The sequence below is a fragment of the Xiphophorus couchianus genome, chromosome 14 (assembly GCF_001444195.1).
Source record: "Xiphophorus couchianus chromosome 14, X_couchianus-1.0, whole genome shotgun sequence".
Lineage (NCBI taxonomy): Eukaryota > Metazoa > Chordata > Actinopteri > Cyprinodontiformes > Poeciliidae > Xiphophorus > Xiphophorus couchianus.
In genome coordinates, this window is record NC_040241.1 from 9,949,327 (window position 1) to 9,965,237 (window position 15,911).

General features: G+C 39.4%; 3 protein-coding genes across 4 annotated transcripts; 2 read left to right on the top strand and 1 right to left on the bottom strand.

Annotated features, from left to right (window-relative positions):
- The first annotated feature begins 684 nt into the window (after positions 1–684).
- Positions 685–5,959, top strand: cirop (ciliated left-right organizer metallopeptidase). The gene is made up of 14 exons (XM_028038479.1): positions 685–1,043; positions 1,106–1,199; positions 1,338–1,389; positions 1,482–1,631; positions 2,000–2,125; positions 2,231–2,312; positions 2,970–3,112; positions 3,180–3,363; positions 3,433–3,502; positions 3,580–3,676; positions 3,862–3,969; positions 4,374–4,505; positions 5,350–5,456; positions 5,544–5,959. Exons 1-14 carry the CDS (start codon positions 737–739, stop codon positions 5,734–5,736), a joined length of 1,845 nt encoding a protein of 614 aa, XP_027894280.1. The 5' UTR covers positions 685–736; the 3' UTR covers positions 5,737–5,959.
- On the bottom strand, positions 5,807–9,664 carry LOC114157477 (uncharacterized protein DDB_G0292642-like). Of its 2 annotated transcripts, XM_028038483.1 has the most exons (5): positions 9,527–9,664; positions 8,415–8,518; positions 8,117–8,211; positions 7,024–7,194; positions 5,807–6,937 (listed from the first exon to the last, which is right to left on the bottom strand). In XM_028038483.1, the coding sequence occupies exons 2-5, from the start codon at positions 8,509–8,511 to the stop codon at positions 6,485–6,487; spliced, it is 816 nt and encodes a 271-aa protein (XP_027894284.1). In that variant the 5' UTR covers positions 8,512–8,518; positions 9,527–9,664; the 3' UTR covers positions 5,807–6,484. The 2 variants fall into 2 exon arrangements, with proteins under 2 accessions (XP_027894284.1, XP_027894285.1); XM_028038484.1 differs by lacking the exon at positions 9,527–9,664 and having other exon boundaries at positions 8,117–8,189; positions 8,415–8,520.
- Positions 9,652–15,860, top strand: LOC114157475 (ubiquitin carboxyl-terminal hydrolase 47-like). The gene is made up of 12 exons (XM_028038480.1): positions 9,652–9,781; positions 11,058–11,189; positions 11,271–11,367; positions 11,736–11,854; positions 11,937–12,007; positions 13,170–13,295; positions 13,389–13,484; positions 13,570–13,698; positions 13,778–13,906; positions 13,985–14,025; positions 14,148–14,182; positions 14,881–15,860. Exons 2-12 carry the CDS (start codon positions 11,093–11,095, stop codon positions 15,675–15,677), a joined length of 1,737 nt encoding a protein of 578 aa, XP_027894281.1. The 5' UTR covers positions 9,652–9,781; positions 11,058–11,092; the 3' UTR covers positions 15,678–15,860.
- The last annotated feature ends 51 nt before the right edge of the window (positions 15,861–15,911 follow it).

The window sequence follows — 15,911 nt, forward strand, 5'->3', positions numbered from 1 at the left end:
ACATTTTTAATAGGGATTTCAAAGTCTAGTTTACGTTTCATTTTTGCAGAACTAAATATTGCAGGTTCTATTGTATTTTTTAGTTTTATATATTTTTTAAGGTTTACTTGCAGCGTGTCATCATGATACGATGCACTATGTTCTCTCAGATCTTTACGAATTATCATGTTTTTTTGTAGCTGTAACACATTTTCTTCCAGTATTTCTCTGTATTTTACTGCATCTGTTTTCCCAGCTTTATCTCCCATGTGAAGAAAATCATTCCCACAGGATCCTGCTGCCGCTGCTGTGTTTCACTGTTCAATGTGGTGTTCATTAATTTCCATCACCATCATTCATACACTGAGCACTTCAAAGTGCTTTACAGAAAGAAAAATAGATTAAACACGTTAAAAACTTAAACATCACCAAAAGGGGGAGCATAACAAGCAAATTAAAGCAAATAAAATGCTAAGAAATCATAAAAATGTAATGATAAATCAATCTTTGACTAAATGTAAAATGAATTCAAGAAACAAAGTTCAGCAGGTAAATGTAAATATGTAACAACATTCAGATTGTAGTGAACTGAATTTTATTTATACATTTTTATTGATTGGATGTTTAGTTTGTCACTATTGACAGGTATTCAGCTGCATCCTGATCAAAGCTAAAAATCAAAGTCAAGCTAGCATCTTTAGCCTCATCTTTTTCTCCATCTCAGAGGATCTGGGCATGGACGCTGCTGCTGGTAGCCATGTCGGACGCTGCAGCCAAACAGAGCCGTGTTTCTGATGAAGCTCAGGTCAGCGTGACTAGAGCTGCATCCATGGAGCCAAGAACCCAGCCAAGCTCTGGACACCAAACCAGACATTCGAGACCTGAAGTCATGCAGAGGACGTTTCTGGAAAACGTAACCCATCCACCTCCCTCCACCATTTTGCAGCCGATCAGGATAAAAACCTGGAGGGCCAGAGAAAGCTGCAAACTGTCTGAACCTGAGAGCGAGAGACTGGAGGAGGCTCTGGAAGAGGCTGTGAGGGTGGTGTCGTCTTTACTGTCAGGTAAAAACACAACAAACACACTAACACATACATGAAGGAAACTAACTCAGTCTATCTGATAGTGAACAGAACTGTGGGAACCTTGATGCTGAGCAGAAACGTCAACAAATACTGCAAGTTTGTCTGGAGGAATTCAAGCCTGCTGAACTACAACAGGTTAGTGTGTTTATATGCAAAGTCACTGGGATTTAAAATTCACTAAGAAATGCTCCAAAGATGCACAAATCCAGGGGACAAATATCATTACTCCACCTTTTTGTCTTGAATTTACCAATGACGGGTTTCTGATTCCAGGTGTGGAAGAGCAAACAAAAACTACAGAACTGAAACGTGTCTGGACGTCACAGTAAGCAGCCAATCCAGTAACTCTGCCGTTTCCCTTCAGATGTTGTCAAACTAAATATCCAGGGCGTTTCCACCTTCCCTCTGCGTGAACAGATCCCAGAAGACCATCTGTCTGGATGCTACGTTTACCCAGAGGCCGACTCTCCTCGCCGGACCGTCGTCAGACCAGAAGGAGCCGGACTTCCCGACACCGACTTCCTGATTTACATCCATGTACAGGCCACTGACAAATGTAGAGCAGAGGTAAACATCCAAGTTGGTCAAAGTTTGAGTTTGATTCTGTCTCAGAAATGTTCTTCTTTGTATGTTTTTGTTGTCTCTTCAAAAGAAGTTGACACCACTGTAAATCAGAACATTTATATTTTCCAACGCTGCAGAACAGATCAGATTACAGATTACAGTATCTCAACTGCAAAAGATAGCTTGGATGTAATATTTGGCAGGATTTTATATTTCCAGCTACACCCAGTCAAACTCTTATCAATAATATATTTATTTAACCGGATAAATAGACTATAAATACCCTCACCTGGTCTATATTTGTAGTGTGTGACCTGCTGAGGCTCTCTAGTCAAACGTTTGGTAAATTCAGTGTTTTCCTGCTCACTCAGCCTGGCGTCCTCGCCTACGCCGTCCACTGCCAGATGGACGCTGGGGGACGTCCTGTGGCCGGCGTGGTGGTCCTCTGCAGGGACAGGCTGAGCGGCGCTTCCTACAGCCACCAGGCTACAGTTCAGGTTTACACACAATTATGTATAATTTCAGTTAATCTCCAGAAACGACGTGTCTGAGTCGGTAAAGCAGAGATCAGGTAACTGTGGTTGTGGTTTTCTGCTTCCCAGACTCTGATCCATGAGATGTTTCATACACTCGGCTTCTCCAAAGATCTCTTCAGCTCCTGGCAAGACTGTTCATCAGATCAAGGTTTTTAGAAAACATCTGTTTCTCTCCTTGTGTCTTTTATTTTCTTGGAGGCTTGAAAAGCACAATTTATTTTAAAGGTACAGTATTATTTAAAGTTGACTTTTTGTTTTTAGCTTTACATCAAGTTATAAAGTTATTTCTCATCAAAAAACATGTTGGCTGGATTCTTTAACGCATGTTTGAGAAATCCTTTAATCTCCATGGCAACCATTCAGTTGTGTAAAACGCCTTCGGGATGCAAGCGTCTCAGCTCCTTCAGACTAGCCAGCAGCAATTAGCAAACCTGGTGAAACTGCACACAAGCTGAGCTCATTATGCAAACAGTGCAATGCTGGTAAAAATGTTGCAAAAATATTAATAGCGGAGCAATGAGGTGATGGCTTCCTATAGGTGGCGTTTACGAGTGGAGGAGTTTCTTAAAGCGACAGAGGCCCAATTTCAAGGTGTTAAATTACAAAGTCACGTTTCTTTTAAGTCATACTTGATGCACAAAGTATACAGCATTTTTATAACAGCTGAAGTTAACACAGTCACTTGATTGAGCAATAAAATGATTCTATGTGGCTGGAAAACTTATAATACTGAATCTTTAAAACTAACTGCTTCAATTTCATTTTAGATCAAATTAAATCCACTTCTGTTTCTTTTCTCATGTAGGAGTTTCATGTTCTGCTCGAAATAAAGTGATTCACTCAGACGGATCAGGACAGACGAGGATTTACACTCCAGCCATCGTCTCAGCCCTGCAGAGACACCTGATGTCCTCTGACCCCGAGCTGGGCGGGCCGCTGGAGAACCTGGTGCTGAGAAGGTCAAAGGTCAGCAACTCATTTTAACACCTGCCTGACTTTAACCTTTGTTCCTCAGGACGAATCCGCGGGCAAAGTTTCCTCCCACTGGGAGTCCCGGGTCCTGCAAGGATCCATCATGGCGGCGGCGCTGGGGGACCCAACCACAGTCCGGATCGACCCAGTCACGTTAGCGGCGCTGCGGGACACGGGCTGGTACTCTGTGAACCTGAGCCGGGCTCAGAGTCTGGTCTGGGGAGACGGTAAGAATCGACATCCAGCATGAACAGACTAACCTGCAGGCGGATTCAGGTTGAATTTTATTTTATCAGGTCAAGGAGCCAAATTTGGTTCTCTGTCCATCTGCAAGGACAATTCCTCAACCTTTTTCTGCTCCGGAAGGTAACGCTGTAGCTTAGCATCTGTTTTTAGCAGGAACATCAATTCTTATCATGTATGTTTTTCCTGATTGCTCTTAGTGGAGTTGGATGTCACTTCCTTCACCTTCACAAAGGGAAATGTCAGACGGATCCGTACCTGGAAGGTTGTCGGGTCTATAAGCCGCTGGAGAATGGAGTAAGTTGTCATCTTTAGCAAAAAGGAAATAATTTTTTTATCTCCCTTCTGTTTACTTTTATTATATTTTCCTTTTTCCTTATGTCCACATATGCATTTTTAAGTTGCTGAACTGTCACGGTGGGTCCTGTTACATCTGTTAAAGTTTTTTTGTTTTTGTTTTGTATTATTTTCCTCTTCTTCAGAGTGAATGCTGGAAGAAAGAAAACACAAGATGGTCACCTGCAGAAAACTGGAGCGGAGAGATTTTTGGCTTTGACAGCCGCTGCTTCTTCTCCAGCCTCATCAGACGGGTGTGTGAGGGTTTCTGCTAAAAGATATTAAAGCCTTACAGGATGATGATGTCAGAGGAAGATCAAAATGCAACTCCCAGAAGGTTTTAGGTTTAAGCTTAATTAGATATTTTTATTATATCCTCTATTAGATCTTTATTCAAGCTATAGTCTATGAGATGGAAGATATGTAAAAAGAAGAGTGAAACTAAAATATAAAATGACTAACAGACATGAGATCTGTATTCACACCCACAACAAATCTAATGGCATTTTATTAATTAAAAAGTATCAGCTTGTCGTCAGTTTATGTTTTTGTGCATATAAAGGAATAAATCTGGTAGTATTTTAAATATTGTTCCAAATACACTGACTGTATTTTTTGTTTGACATCATTTCCTCTTCCTGTCTTTCATCTGTGCCAGGGAGGTGACGTTTGGACCAGCAGCTCTGCTGAGGGTCGCTGCTACAGACACAGATGTTCTGGACCCAACAGGTACCAGATCCAGGTGTCTGGCTCTGAATGGGTGGACTGCCCAGCAGGGGGCGCCGTTCAGGTAAGATGCCATGTTACCTGAACATGAGGGCTTCCGTAGATATTTCTAAAAAGATTCTTTTGGAAAATAAATGAATCTAACAATAAAACAAACATCATCTCTTCAAATAAAGGCAGTTTTTTTGTCTCTACAGAGTTAAATTTATACATTAGCATTTTATGAAATTTTATTTGCAATTTAAAATTTGTGCAAGCATTGTACATGTGCCATCAAATAGTTTAACACTGACATGTGTGTTTTACAAACGTAGGTGCATCAATTTTTCCTCTTTTTTGTTTTAAATATAACATTTAATGTTTTTTTTTGTTTTTTTTACATTTTTGAACAGAGTAGCAAGATTTATGTTAACGTTATTAGCTGAAATGTCTTATCAGTCCAAAACCAGCCTGCTGAAAGACAGACAGATGTGCTTAGAAAACATTCTCTTATTTTACCAATAAAATCTAAAAAAAAAAAAACAGAACAAAACATGCAAATGCCATTTTTGTTCTGAGATAAACTCACATGCAGTAAATTTCTGCTTTACCTCGGATGATAACAATGTTTTTGTCGAAGCCTGAAGGTGAGAGGTTTTATTTTCAGTAAAAAGGTTTAGGACTCAGTTCGGGTCTTGGTGGTTCTGTTAGATGCTTTGCCTCACTGCAGAGCTTTGCTCTGTACCATCAACTGGGGTTGCCAGTTTATATATTCATATAAATGCCATATATGTGCAAATAAAACTTTTATAATGTATTGAATGTTTTTATTGGTCTTTAGTTCATTATGGAAACATAAGAAATATGAGAGATGTTTGACTATAACTCCACATATAAACATAAACAGGATTATGTTCCTGTATTCTCAGGTTAAAGGATACAGAGGCGAAGTGTTTTGTCCTGACAGACGGTTGTGTCTCTACCCTGATGTTTCTCCTCCTATAGACAGAAACTCATCCTCTGGTTTCACCACATGGTGAGTATGACTTCAACCAGAGACTGGTCTGCTCTGCAGCATGATGCTGCCTCCACTAAATGAATATTTCTGGTTTCTGTTCAACAGCGACCCTGATGGGAAAATCGTTTCACCCCAGGATGTGACTTGGTCTCCTCTCAGGTCAACTTCACAGGCCATGTGGTTCTGCTCCAGTGCTGCTGTGTGCGTGTTGGTCGCTCTGCTGGTTTCGTACTGGAAACGTAGAACCTGTATGTTCAGGAGCAGCTCTGTGGCTCCAGAGGATCACAGCCACCTGTAGAAAACCGACTTAAAAAAACAAAACAGAACCGTGATGCTGAAATCTGAGATGGTTTATAAAAATGACAGGATGATGTTAATAGGTTGTTTATTTCTCATTTCAGTGGCAGTTAGTGATAGTTCAATGAAAACACTGTGAACCTGACAGGGCAGCGATAAATGATAATATTTAAACAACATTTTGAGGAAAGAAAAGACTTATGTATATCTCTCTTTTTTTTTTTTTTACAAAATAGCAATAACTCACAGATGAAGATGGAATCACTGTTGGTAGCATCTGTCTTAATATATGTTTATCTTGGTTGTTCCTCTACAAAAGGCTATTTTCTTTCATAAAGTGCTAAATAAAAGAATCACAGAAGCATGACTGCAACATTCTCAGCAAAAAACTATTTATATGTATGTGAATTTGAGCCTTGAATGTTAGAAATGTGATTAAAAACAAAATCAACACAATGTATAACTAAATATATTTTACATGTAGCCAGAAAGAATTAGAAAGAATTTTAGTATCCTATCAAGTAAGAAATCTCCCTTTAATGCTCAAAAGGTTTTCAACAATTCATTTAGTAAACTTTCAAATGTGACTTACGTACTGTAAACATTTTATAACTAAAGTTTTAAAGCTGGAATATTCACGAATGACGCAAACATTTTCTGTACATGAAATAATTTTTAAGATATCCTAAACTCCAGAACTCCTCCTCTATGTTTCTGGTGAAACTGTCCACCAGACAAACCGTCCTCCATCACTTCTTCCACACGGGGATGCGGCTCTGCCTCGGCGCCACGCCGCCGGGACAGATCCTGTACGGTGAGCTGCTCTGGCAGCACTCGCTCTTCGGTTTCAGGCAAACGAAGCAGAACGTCAAGCGACAGCGAGGACACGTCACGTTTTTACAGTACATCCGGTTGTGCTCCACCTTCATGCCACAGACGGGACAGGCCCGGACGGAGGGGCAGCTGGTGACGCCCTCCACTTCGGGCAGGCTGATGTCCTTGCAGGTCTGCAGGAGCTGCAGGTCCCTGTTGATGCAGCCATCGTTGCTGCAGCGATCCGACCGGGGCCCCGAGCCTTTCCACTCCTTCTGACACTGCCAGCAGAACTGGTAGGTCTTCTTCTGGTCCGCGGTGCAAATGACACACTGGACACACAGGTTGGACAGATCCTTCCTCTCCACGGTGGTTTTACATTTTGGACACTGATGCAAGGAGAAAGTTTCAGCCGCCAAGTTCCAGTGTTTTATTTAGTTTAAAAAAAAAAAAAGTGGATCATTTGACGACTCACCGACTGAACCTCGCAGTGCTCTGAGACGGACAGGGAGGCCATCTTCTGCTCGAAATACTCCATTTCATCAACGCTCAGGTCAGCCAGTCTGCGCACCTCCTGGTACGACCACAGCTTGTTGCACAGCTTGGTTCCCTCCACCACCGCAGGACATCTGAATTTATGGTTACCCTTAAAGAAATAAAACACGGTTAATTCGGAACAACAGGACAAAACATTTATTAAAAACCAGACGCAGTAATATCCCTGATCTGAGGTGAAACAGGTTTGGGGCCGGCAATAATTTTGTTGCTTCTCAATCTTTATTTAACTGAACTCTGACTGTGACTGACTGACTTACAGCATCATTTTAGGTATTAAATATCACAAACTTGACCTGCAGGTGTGGGTGGAAATAAAACACATGAACTAAAAGCAACAAATTTAAAGACTAAAATGTTTTACTTGAAAAATGTATAGAAGAGTTGAGAGAAACTATCAAATATTTTTTAGTCTTTAGATGTTGAGTATCTGTAAACTGTGTATCTACTGCAGCTACTCAATAGTTTCTACATTCTCACAATGTTTTCAGACGTCTTTTAAACTTGTTCTTGCTACAACAGCTGATGTAACTTTTCTCATTTATGTGAACTAAACTTTCGGTTCCAGATACCTGCAGGTCAACGCTTCTGTTTAAAATGAGAAGTTTCAGCAAAACCAAGTCAGATTTATGATGCTTATAACTGCTTTATATAACAGTGTACTATCAATCCAACCCATAAACCTAAATGTACTTTTCATTTTTATTTTTTGCTAATGCTTGTCCCTGCAGGAGATGTTATAATTTGAGAACTGGACATCAAATCAAATTTTTAACCCAATAATCTGATTAAGATATTCAGAATTATATGACAGATATGGGGAGTGTATTTGTTTTTCAAACTTTCTAGCATATAACATGTAACTGTCTTGATCAAATCTTTCATTTGGCTTCTTTTGGTGGCCCAGTGCTCTTGAAGCCTGTAATCTAGTATCTTTGCCTAATGCGTTGGTTTGTTTCTGGTCAGACAGTCTAGATAGTTTTTAAAGTTTGCATGAAGAGTTTTTAACGTACCTCATCCAACTGGATGCGACACCACTGGGTCAGGGAATCAGGAGTGACCGCATGGCCGCAGGACATTTCAGCTCTGAGAGAATTAAAATCAGAAGCTGTGGAGATTAAAAAAAGGTGTACATCAGATATACAGTGACTAATTTAAATAGAAAATGAGGCTAATTCAAATAACAGCAATGGAAAACAGGTAACTCTGTTGGGTTTGGGGCCGTGAGCTGCTGCTCAGTTTGATTTGAGCTTGTTTTGGGAGCCATCTTGTTTTATTGCCGGGTCACAGAAAAAGAAAGACATTTCTTACACACTGGATCCAAGTCATCTCCCCTGTTCACGAACTTCAGAGTTTTGTCAAGTGGGTCGTATTTCTTCTCCGGCGAGTCCTGCTCCTGAATGCTCATGTTGATCCTAAGAGAAAGAAAATCACACATAATTCATCCTGTTGCACATAATAAATAGAAAACAGACGGACTTAGAGCTCCAGACAGATTTGTTACTTTAACAGTTGATTTGCACAAAATGAATTACTTCAAGGTTTTAAGACACCCCAGTAGTCATAATGTTATGACTGATTTGGTGTGAGATGGACAAGAGATACAAAGTCCCATAAACCCTCAGATGGAAAATTGGGAAACATCCATTTAAGGAGTCATCTTAGCAGCACTTCACATGTTTAAAATGTGTTTTTCTTAGTATTTAAGCCTCTGGATGTGTTTATAAAATGCAACACTTGTGTTTTCAATATCCATATGATAAAAACGAAGGTCAGCAATGCCTGTGTTTTAACACGCACAAGACTTTATGTGTTTAAGACATGTTTAAAATGAGCCAATGACTTTCAGAACACACACAAACTGATATGATTTTAAACAGCTGGGAAAAGTGGCTTTGATAGTGAAACTGTGATCATTTACCATTAGAAATAAAAATAAAACTGTTTTTTGTATTTGTTTTAAATCTGAGTATATTCTAAAGGGGACAGTTTGACTCAAATAAACCGCACAAAATGCAAAAATAAAAGAGTCTTTTACGCTGGTGTGATTAGTTTTTACTAAACTTCCTGAGCTGATCAACTGTAAACAATAAAACAAACAATAAAAATGAGTCACTCACTCAGGGAAATACCTGCTCCTCCACACTGACAATGAATTATAGAGAGCTTCCTAAACAGGCACTTAATTTGGGTTAATTTAGTTTTTTAAAAAAAGTCATTAACAGAAGTAAGTGGTTAAAGATTTGAAGAAATGAGAAAACACCCTTAAAAAGACCAAAATAAAGCTCTTATTTGAAGGTGGCTGCTAATAAGACACATATTTACATAGATTTGTTCAGTGATGCGCAGTTATAATGTAGGTTTATACGATGCTGTCCATACATTGAATATATTAACTAGAATGCGTTGGGTGTTTTCCTTACCTTGTGCCCAGTTTGTAGTCCTAACAACTTCCACCTTTAACTCTGCTGAAACCCGGAAGTAGATCAGCGACCCTGAAACGCGCAGCTCTGGAGGAATATTTTACCCAGATTTTCAGGTTTTCTGTGAAGTTTTTAAAAGTCTGTCCAGCAGCAGATGGTTCTGTTAGTTTCGGCTTACTTCTCCTCTTTCTTCCTGTTCGGACTGATAGCGAAAGTGAAAGACAGCAGCGTTATAACATTCAGTCTGCCCGCTCGGTGAGTATCCTCGGTTTTGTTACCTCCCTTCACTTTACGCACCGTTACAGTTTTATCACAGCTGTTACCGCAGCAGTAAGGTGTAGTTTGCTGCATTCGCTTTGTGATAAAAGTGTTTTTATCGTTTTTCTGGTTTATATTTGTGCATAAAGTTAACTTGTTGAAATAACGGAGGAGAAGCTGCGTGGGTTTCAACAACACCCCCCAAACACAGCAGCTGCTTTCACTGACCCCCAGTCTGTGCTCACATTAATAACGGGTTAATTTACACTAAAATATACCAAATATTTCACCGTCGTTGTAATATGAGGGTATAAATCGTGTTTTATGACGCTGCTGTTATCATTTAGGCGGGATAATTCATACGGTTGTTATCCTACTGGTCGACTGATCGTTATTTTTCAAAGGCCGATTTTTAAAAATCAGTTTATAAAAAACAATGATCTGAAAGTTAAAATTAGCATTTTTAGCACAGTGTTGTTTTTCATAACCTTCATTGCTTCCAAATATTTAAAAAAAAAACAACTTCATGCACTTTAAAAAAAGTTAATTATAAAGTAAAACTTTTGGGCAGAGGTTGGTAGAGTGACACTGCTTTAACATATTTTTACTCAAGTAAAAATAAAAGACCATCCATAAAATCATTCCTGTAATTTTTCTGTATCTCGCCTAAATTCTTAGTCTGATGAACCTCAAATTGAAATGTTTGTCCATTTTCATTATTTTTGGACCTGGTAACCAGCTATGCAGTATGGAGTTGTAGCATCACGTTGCATGTTATTTTCCTTCAAAGGGGAAAACTATGAGATTCTGTGCCATATTGTTTATCCATCCATCCATTTTCTGTTCACTCTTTGTCCCTAATGGGATCGGGAGGGATGCTGGTTCCTATCTTCAGCTACGTTCCAGGCAAGAGGCGGGGTACACCCTGGACAGGTCGCCAGTCTGTCGCAGGGCAACACAGAGACAGACAGGACAAACAACCATTCACACACACACTCACACCTAGGGAGAATTTAGAGAAACCAATTAACCTAACAGTCATGTTTTTGGACTGTGGGAGGAAGCCGGAGTACCCGGAGAGAACCCACCATGCACAGGGAGAACATGCAAACTCCATGCAGAAACGCCGGGAATCGAACCCAGGACCTTCTTGCTGCAAGGCAACAGTGCTACCAACTGCAGCCCCATATCTTTTATTGGTTCTCTAAATAATTTTTCTTGATCTCTGAAACTGTTTTATACTAAAATCTGCTTTGCCTTTTTGTCTTGACAGGATGAATCACTGTATGTAAAAAATAAAACATTAAAATGCCACGATGTCCAAACCTCGATTCAAAATATGGAAGCATAAATCATTACACGGTAATGAAATTCAGAGAGAAACTCGATAACTTGTCCATCTCAGGTGGGTGAGGCTCAGTAAACCATTCAGATTCAGTTTGTTTATAATATTGTGAAAGTGGTTTTGTTTCGGCTGCGTTTGTAGATCACCAGGGCCTGAGCAGTCCGGGGCTGACCTGCTATCTGAACAGCGTCCTGCAGGTCCTCTTCATGACCGAAGAGTTTAGGGAAGCAGTGAAAAGGTTTGGGACCGCAGGCTTATATTTTAAAAGAAATTAAATCAAAATCCTTCTACAGGTTCTTATACTGATGATAATTATGTATTTAGTGTTAACATAAGGCCTCGTGTTCTTCAGATCCACACTGTTTAAAGGAAGCAGATTATGGCTGTTTTTATGATAAATGTCACTTATCATCACAGGGATGGGTTAGAAAAAAATGAATGTATGAACCATATGATGTTTACAAAGTCATAAGCAAAAAGGTTAGAAACTATTACATGGATGACAAGTGAAGAATAAACATGTTGATTCAAAGTCAGAATAGTCGAAACTTGCAGATTGTAACTTTAAATGATAATATTCTCTCTTTACTTCTCTCCTAATTGTAGAGATTGGAGTAAAAGTCCAACAGCAACCATTGATTTCCACCTGGGGGAGCTTTTCTATACTTTAGAGGGAGGCATGGCCAAAACACACAACATCACAAAAACATTGGGCATCAAAGACGGTAAGTTTGGACCCAGCGGTGAACTCTCTGAAGTCCTGAGAAACACTGAAACTTTTCTTTTCTTGCTCATTTGTGCTGTTAGTTTTTGAACAACGTGACGCTGCTGAGTACTTTGAGAAGATCCTCTGTCGTACCAATCCAGACGCCGCTGAGGTAGAAAATATATAATGTTTATTTTTATTATCAAAAATGCAAGATGGTATTTACTTCATATATTAACAGTATATGAACAGTTCCCACCCTCATCTATGGTCATGAGCTTTGGGTCATGACCGAAAGAACGAGATCGCGGATACAAGCGGCCGAAATGGGTTTTCTCCGTAGGGTGGCTGGGCTCTCCCTTAGAGATAGGGTGAGAAGCTCAGTCATCCGGGAGGGACTCAGAGTAGAGCCGCTGCTCCTTCACATCGAGAGGAGCCAGTTGAGGTGGCTTGGGCATCTGGTCAGGATGCCTCCTGGACGCCTCCCTGGTGAGGTGTTCCGGGCACGTCCCACCGGGAGGAGGCCCCGGGGAAGACCCAGGACACGCTGGAGAGACTATGTCTCTCGGCTGGCCTGGGAACGCCTCGGGATTCCCCCGGAAGAGCTGGAAGAAGTGGCCGGGGAGAGGGAAGTCTGGGCCTCCCTTCTGAAGCTGCTACCCCCGCGACCCGACCTCGGATAAGCGGAAGAAGATGGATGGATGGATGGATGGATATTAACAGTATTATATTGCAGAGGAATAACATAGACTAAAAACTAAATCGATTTGTCACAAATATCATATATAAATTTCTGAAATATTTTGATAATTCCTTGAATATACATGCAATTAAATATTTCTTTTCAGTTTTGTGTTGAAATAAATTCAGAAATATACACAATGTTTCTGTATCTTGCTGTATTAAAGAAACGTGTTGACTTTTTTTTTAAAGCAACATCCCTCTTTAAATGTTGTAAATGTTTTTTTTACATTTTTGTGATTTAAAAATATGAAAGCATGATAATTTATTTACAACAAACAATGAAAAGGCTGCAGTTGCCATGTTGCATGGATACGCTTGCCTTTAGACTGATACTTAATAGGATCCCATTTTGATTTGATTTTATTAATCATCCTATTATTTTTACTGAATCTGTTTTAACTGTAAATTATTTTTATGGACTTTGTGAGATTTTGCTTTCATCTTCTTATTTTTCTTTATTAACATAAAAAGTGGCAGCTTTTTAGCATTCGGTAGTTTTGTATCTTGAAGTAGAATCCATTATTACTGTTTTTTCTTTAATTTTTAAAGTGTCACTTTAAAAACAACAGTAACTTTTTTCTCCTGCTTAGATATTCAAAGGTGAGCTGAATCATAAAACCACGTGTTTAAACTGCAAAAAGACAAACGATTCGAAAAACTTCTTCTGGGTCCTACCGCTGTCAATGGGAGACTCAAAGTCTAGAAGCTACAGCGTGGTACTATTTTATGTTTATTACAGTTCATGTTTAACTCACATTATTCTGGAGCAACAATAATCTACAGGATTAACCAGTCTTCTCTGTTTCCAGCTGAAAGGTTGGAGGAGTTTCTTTAAGGCACAAAGAGTCTGTAAGGACAATCAGATGTTCTGCAGTCACTGCAACCAAAAGCACGACGCCGACGCTGTGAGTCAGGTTTTGTTTTTTAATGTTTTCATCGCAAGTGGCAGCTGCCTCCTCTACATGCAGCTGTTTTGATCGTACAACCCAGGAGTACGAGATGACGCACTGTCCAGATGTTCTGACGCTGCTGCTGAAGAGGTTCTCCTTCGACTACCAGCAGAACCGTTACGTCAAGCTGAACTGCAGAGTTGATGTGGCCCAGACTTTAGAAATCAAGGTGTTTACCAATATATTCCCACATATGAGATCAGTTTTAGCTTCTTTTTATTTTAACTTGATGTGTTTCTACTCTTCAGAGCTGCAGGTACGACCTCTACGCTGTGGTTCATCACTTCGGCGATCTGATGGGAGGCCATTACACTGCAGACATCAAGTCCTTTGAAACTGGAAACTGGTACTGCTTCAATGACAACACCGTTAAATGTGTAAGTCTGTTTTTTTGTTCATAAATAGTCAAATTTTTCACAAAGTGAAGGTTAAATAACTTGTTTAAAATCTTGCAGATCAATGAAGTGTACGTTAAATCTGGACAAAACCAAATAAGGTAAAATAACTTTAACACAACAATGATGGATATTTTCTGATGTGATATTTTCTGTGAAAATCTGTCCTTGTTCTGATTTCTAACTATTTTTGTTGTTCTTTCACTTCCATCCATTGAAACAGATCATCGACAGCTTATCTCCTGATGTACAAAATGAGTAAGTTTGCAATTATTTCACCCCCAATACTCCTTAAAGTTATAGTTTTTCCTTTTATGACTCTTGAAAATGTGAAGTCATTGCACTGCAACAATGATGAATACCATTTTATCATCATGTTCTAGATCTGGTGGTCAGAATTGGATGATTGCTTTTATATTTATTAAAGGTCTCAATAAAATTCCTGCTATGAGGAACTTCCTTTTAAAATCAAAACTAAAAAAAGTTTTATAAACCCAAGTGGGCATAACCTGTTTGTCCCGGAGTCGGGATTATTGGGCATGATTTGAATCTCTTTTATATTAAATCTCAATAGTATTGATGATATTGAAAACATGCTGTTTGAAAAATCAATGGGAGGACTCCCCCTTCTGGCCACTCTAAAGAATGCAGGCTCTTATGGCATAAACTTAATCTAAACTCGCTGGTATGAGAACAACTAGGCTGCTGCACATATGTAGATGGATAATGGAGCATTTTGAGGTGTCTCTTTGTTTCTATTGTTTATATAGACCATATGCAGAAACTACAGCATATGATAAGATTGTGTTACCTAAACAAAAGAATCTTTTCATTTCTTATCAAACGCTACTTCCATTTTTGTTTTAATCCTACCAAAAGCTAGTTTTTTTTTTGTTGGAATAAGATGGCCTCTGCTGTTTATTTTTATTAACATCTGTATCTGTTTCTGTTCACAGTGAGTGGACGGCCCGAGGAGACTGATGGGAGCGCTGTGGGAGATCGTTTTCTTCTGTCACCTGAAATGGGAGACAGATGTAATGAGGCAAAACCAAGAGACGATCTTGTTTTTGAAGATCTCCTGAAAACTGAAAGCCAAATAGAAGACATGAGGCATTTGAACGGTGATATGACCAGAGATGTTGAGTTCAAGAAGAAACATTCAAACTCTTCCAGAGGAAGGAATGAACAATTGAACCAAAGAGCAACACAAAGGAAACCAGAGGGATTCATGTGGCTACCAGCAGACACTGAAGCAAAGGATTCGAATTTGCAAATGTGTTATAATAACACAGATAAATCCTCAGACTGGATGTTTCAAAGCTCCAGCTCTCCTATTAGAGATAAAGGAGTAAATGAGTCCAGGGACAAACTGGGTAACTATAAGACAAACAAACATCTTTATTATCACAGCGCTACAAAAGGAAGAGTCGAGTCTGGAGGAACCACAGATGTGTTTTGTTACGGGGAGGATCCAGCTGTGGCATCAACTCAAAGAAATGGCCTGACATTTACTAGAAAGACTTGTAGCAATAGTGTTAACGCATCAGATTTATCACATATAGGGGCCTCACAGTCTCTCAGAACAGAAACTGGATCCAGTGGTTTGCAACATTTTAGGACAACATCAAAAAGCTATCAGGGAAAAGAGAGAACTGGTACGACAGACGGCAGCTTGAGACCTAAGATCCTGGAAAGGGAAAAACGTTACAGCCCAGGCAAGAGGAATCAAACAATAAAACAACACTGGAAATGAAAGAACACATGTTTATTTTAAAGTAAGGTTTGAAACATTTCATTTAGTGTTGTCAGTTTCTGAGGGCACTTTGTCTCTTAGATTTACTGTTTGAATTATTAACTATTTTCTCTGAAGTTGATATTCACTCAGGAGGTGATTGAGCTATTAAAACAGAAATCTGCATTAAAACTATTAATTATTTGTTCCAGTTAATGTCTTGTATTTCACTGATGTTTCTTTGCCACATTATGA

Coding starts and splice junctions, on each gene's coding strand:
- cirop (XM_028038479.1), top strand. CDS start 737: ATGTCGGACGCTGCAGCCAAACAGAGCCGTGTTTCTGATGAAGCTCAG. Junction 1,632..1,999: donor CTGACAAATGTAGAGCAGAG/GTAAACATCCAA, acceptor CTGCTCACTCAG/CCTGGCGTCCTCGCCTACGC. Junction 4,506..5,349: donor CAGCAGGGGGCGCCGTTCAG/GTAAGATGCCAT, acceptor CTGTATTCTCAG/GTTAAAGGATACAGAGGCGA.
- LOC114157477 (XM_028038483.1), bottom strand. CDS start 8,511: ATGAGCATTCAGGAGCAGGACTCGCCGGAGAAGAAATACGACCCACTT. Junction 8,212..8,414: donor AGATGACTTGGATCCAGTGT/GTAAGAAATGTC, acceptor TAATCTCCACAG/CTTCTGATTTTAATTCTCTC. Junction 6,938..7,023: donor AGCACTGCGAGGTTCAGTCG/GTGAGTCGTCAA, acceptor TCCTTGCATCAG/TGTCCAAAATGTAAAACCAC.
- LOC114157475 (XM_028038480.1), top strand. CDS start 11,093: ATGCCACGATGTCCAAACCTCGATTCAAAATATGGAAGCATAAATCAT. Junction 14,026..14,147: donor TCTGGACAAAACCAAATAAG/GTAAAATAACTT, acceptor CCATTGAAACAG/ATCATCGACAGCTTATCTCC. Junction 14,183..14,880: donor TCTCCTGATGTACAAAATGA/GTAAGTTTGCAA, acceptor TTCTGTTCACAG/TGAGTGGACGGCCCGAGGAG.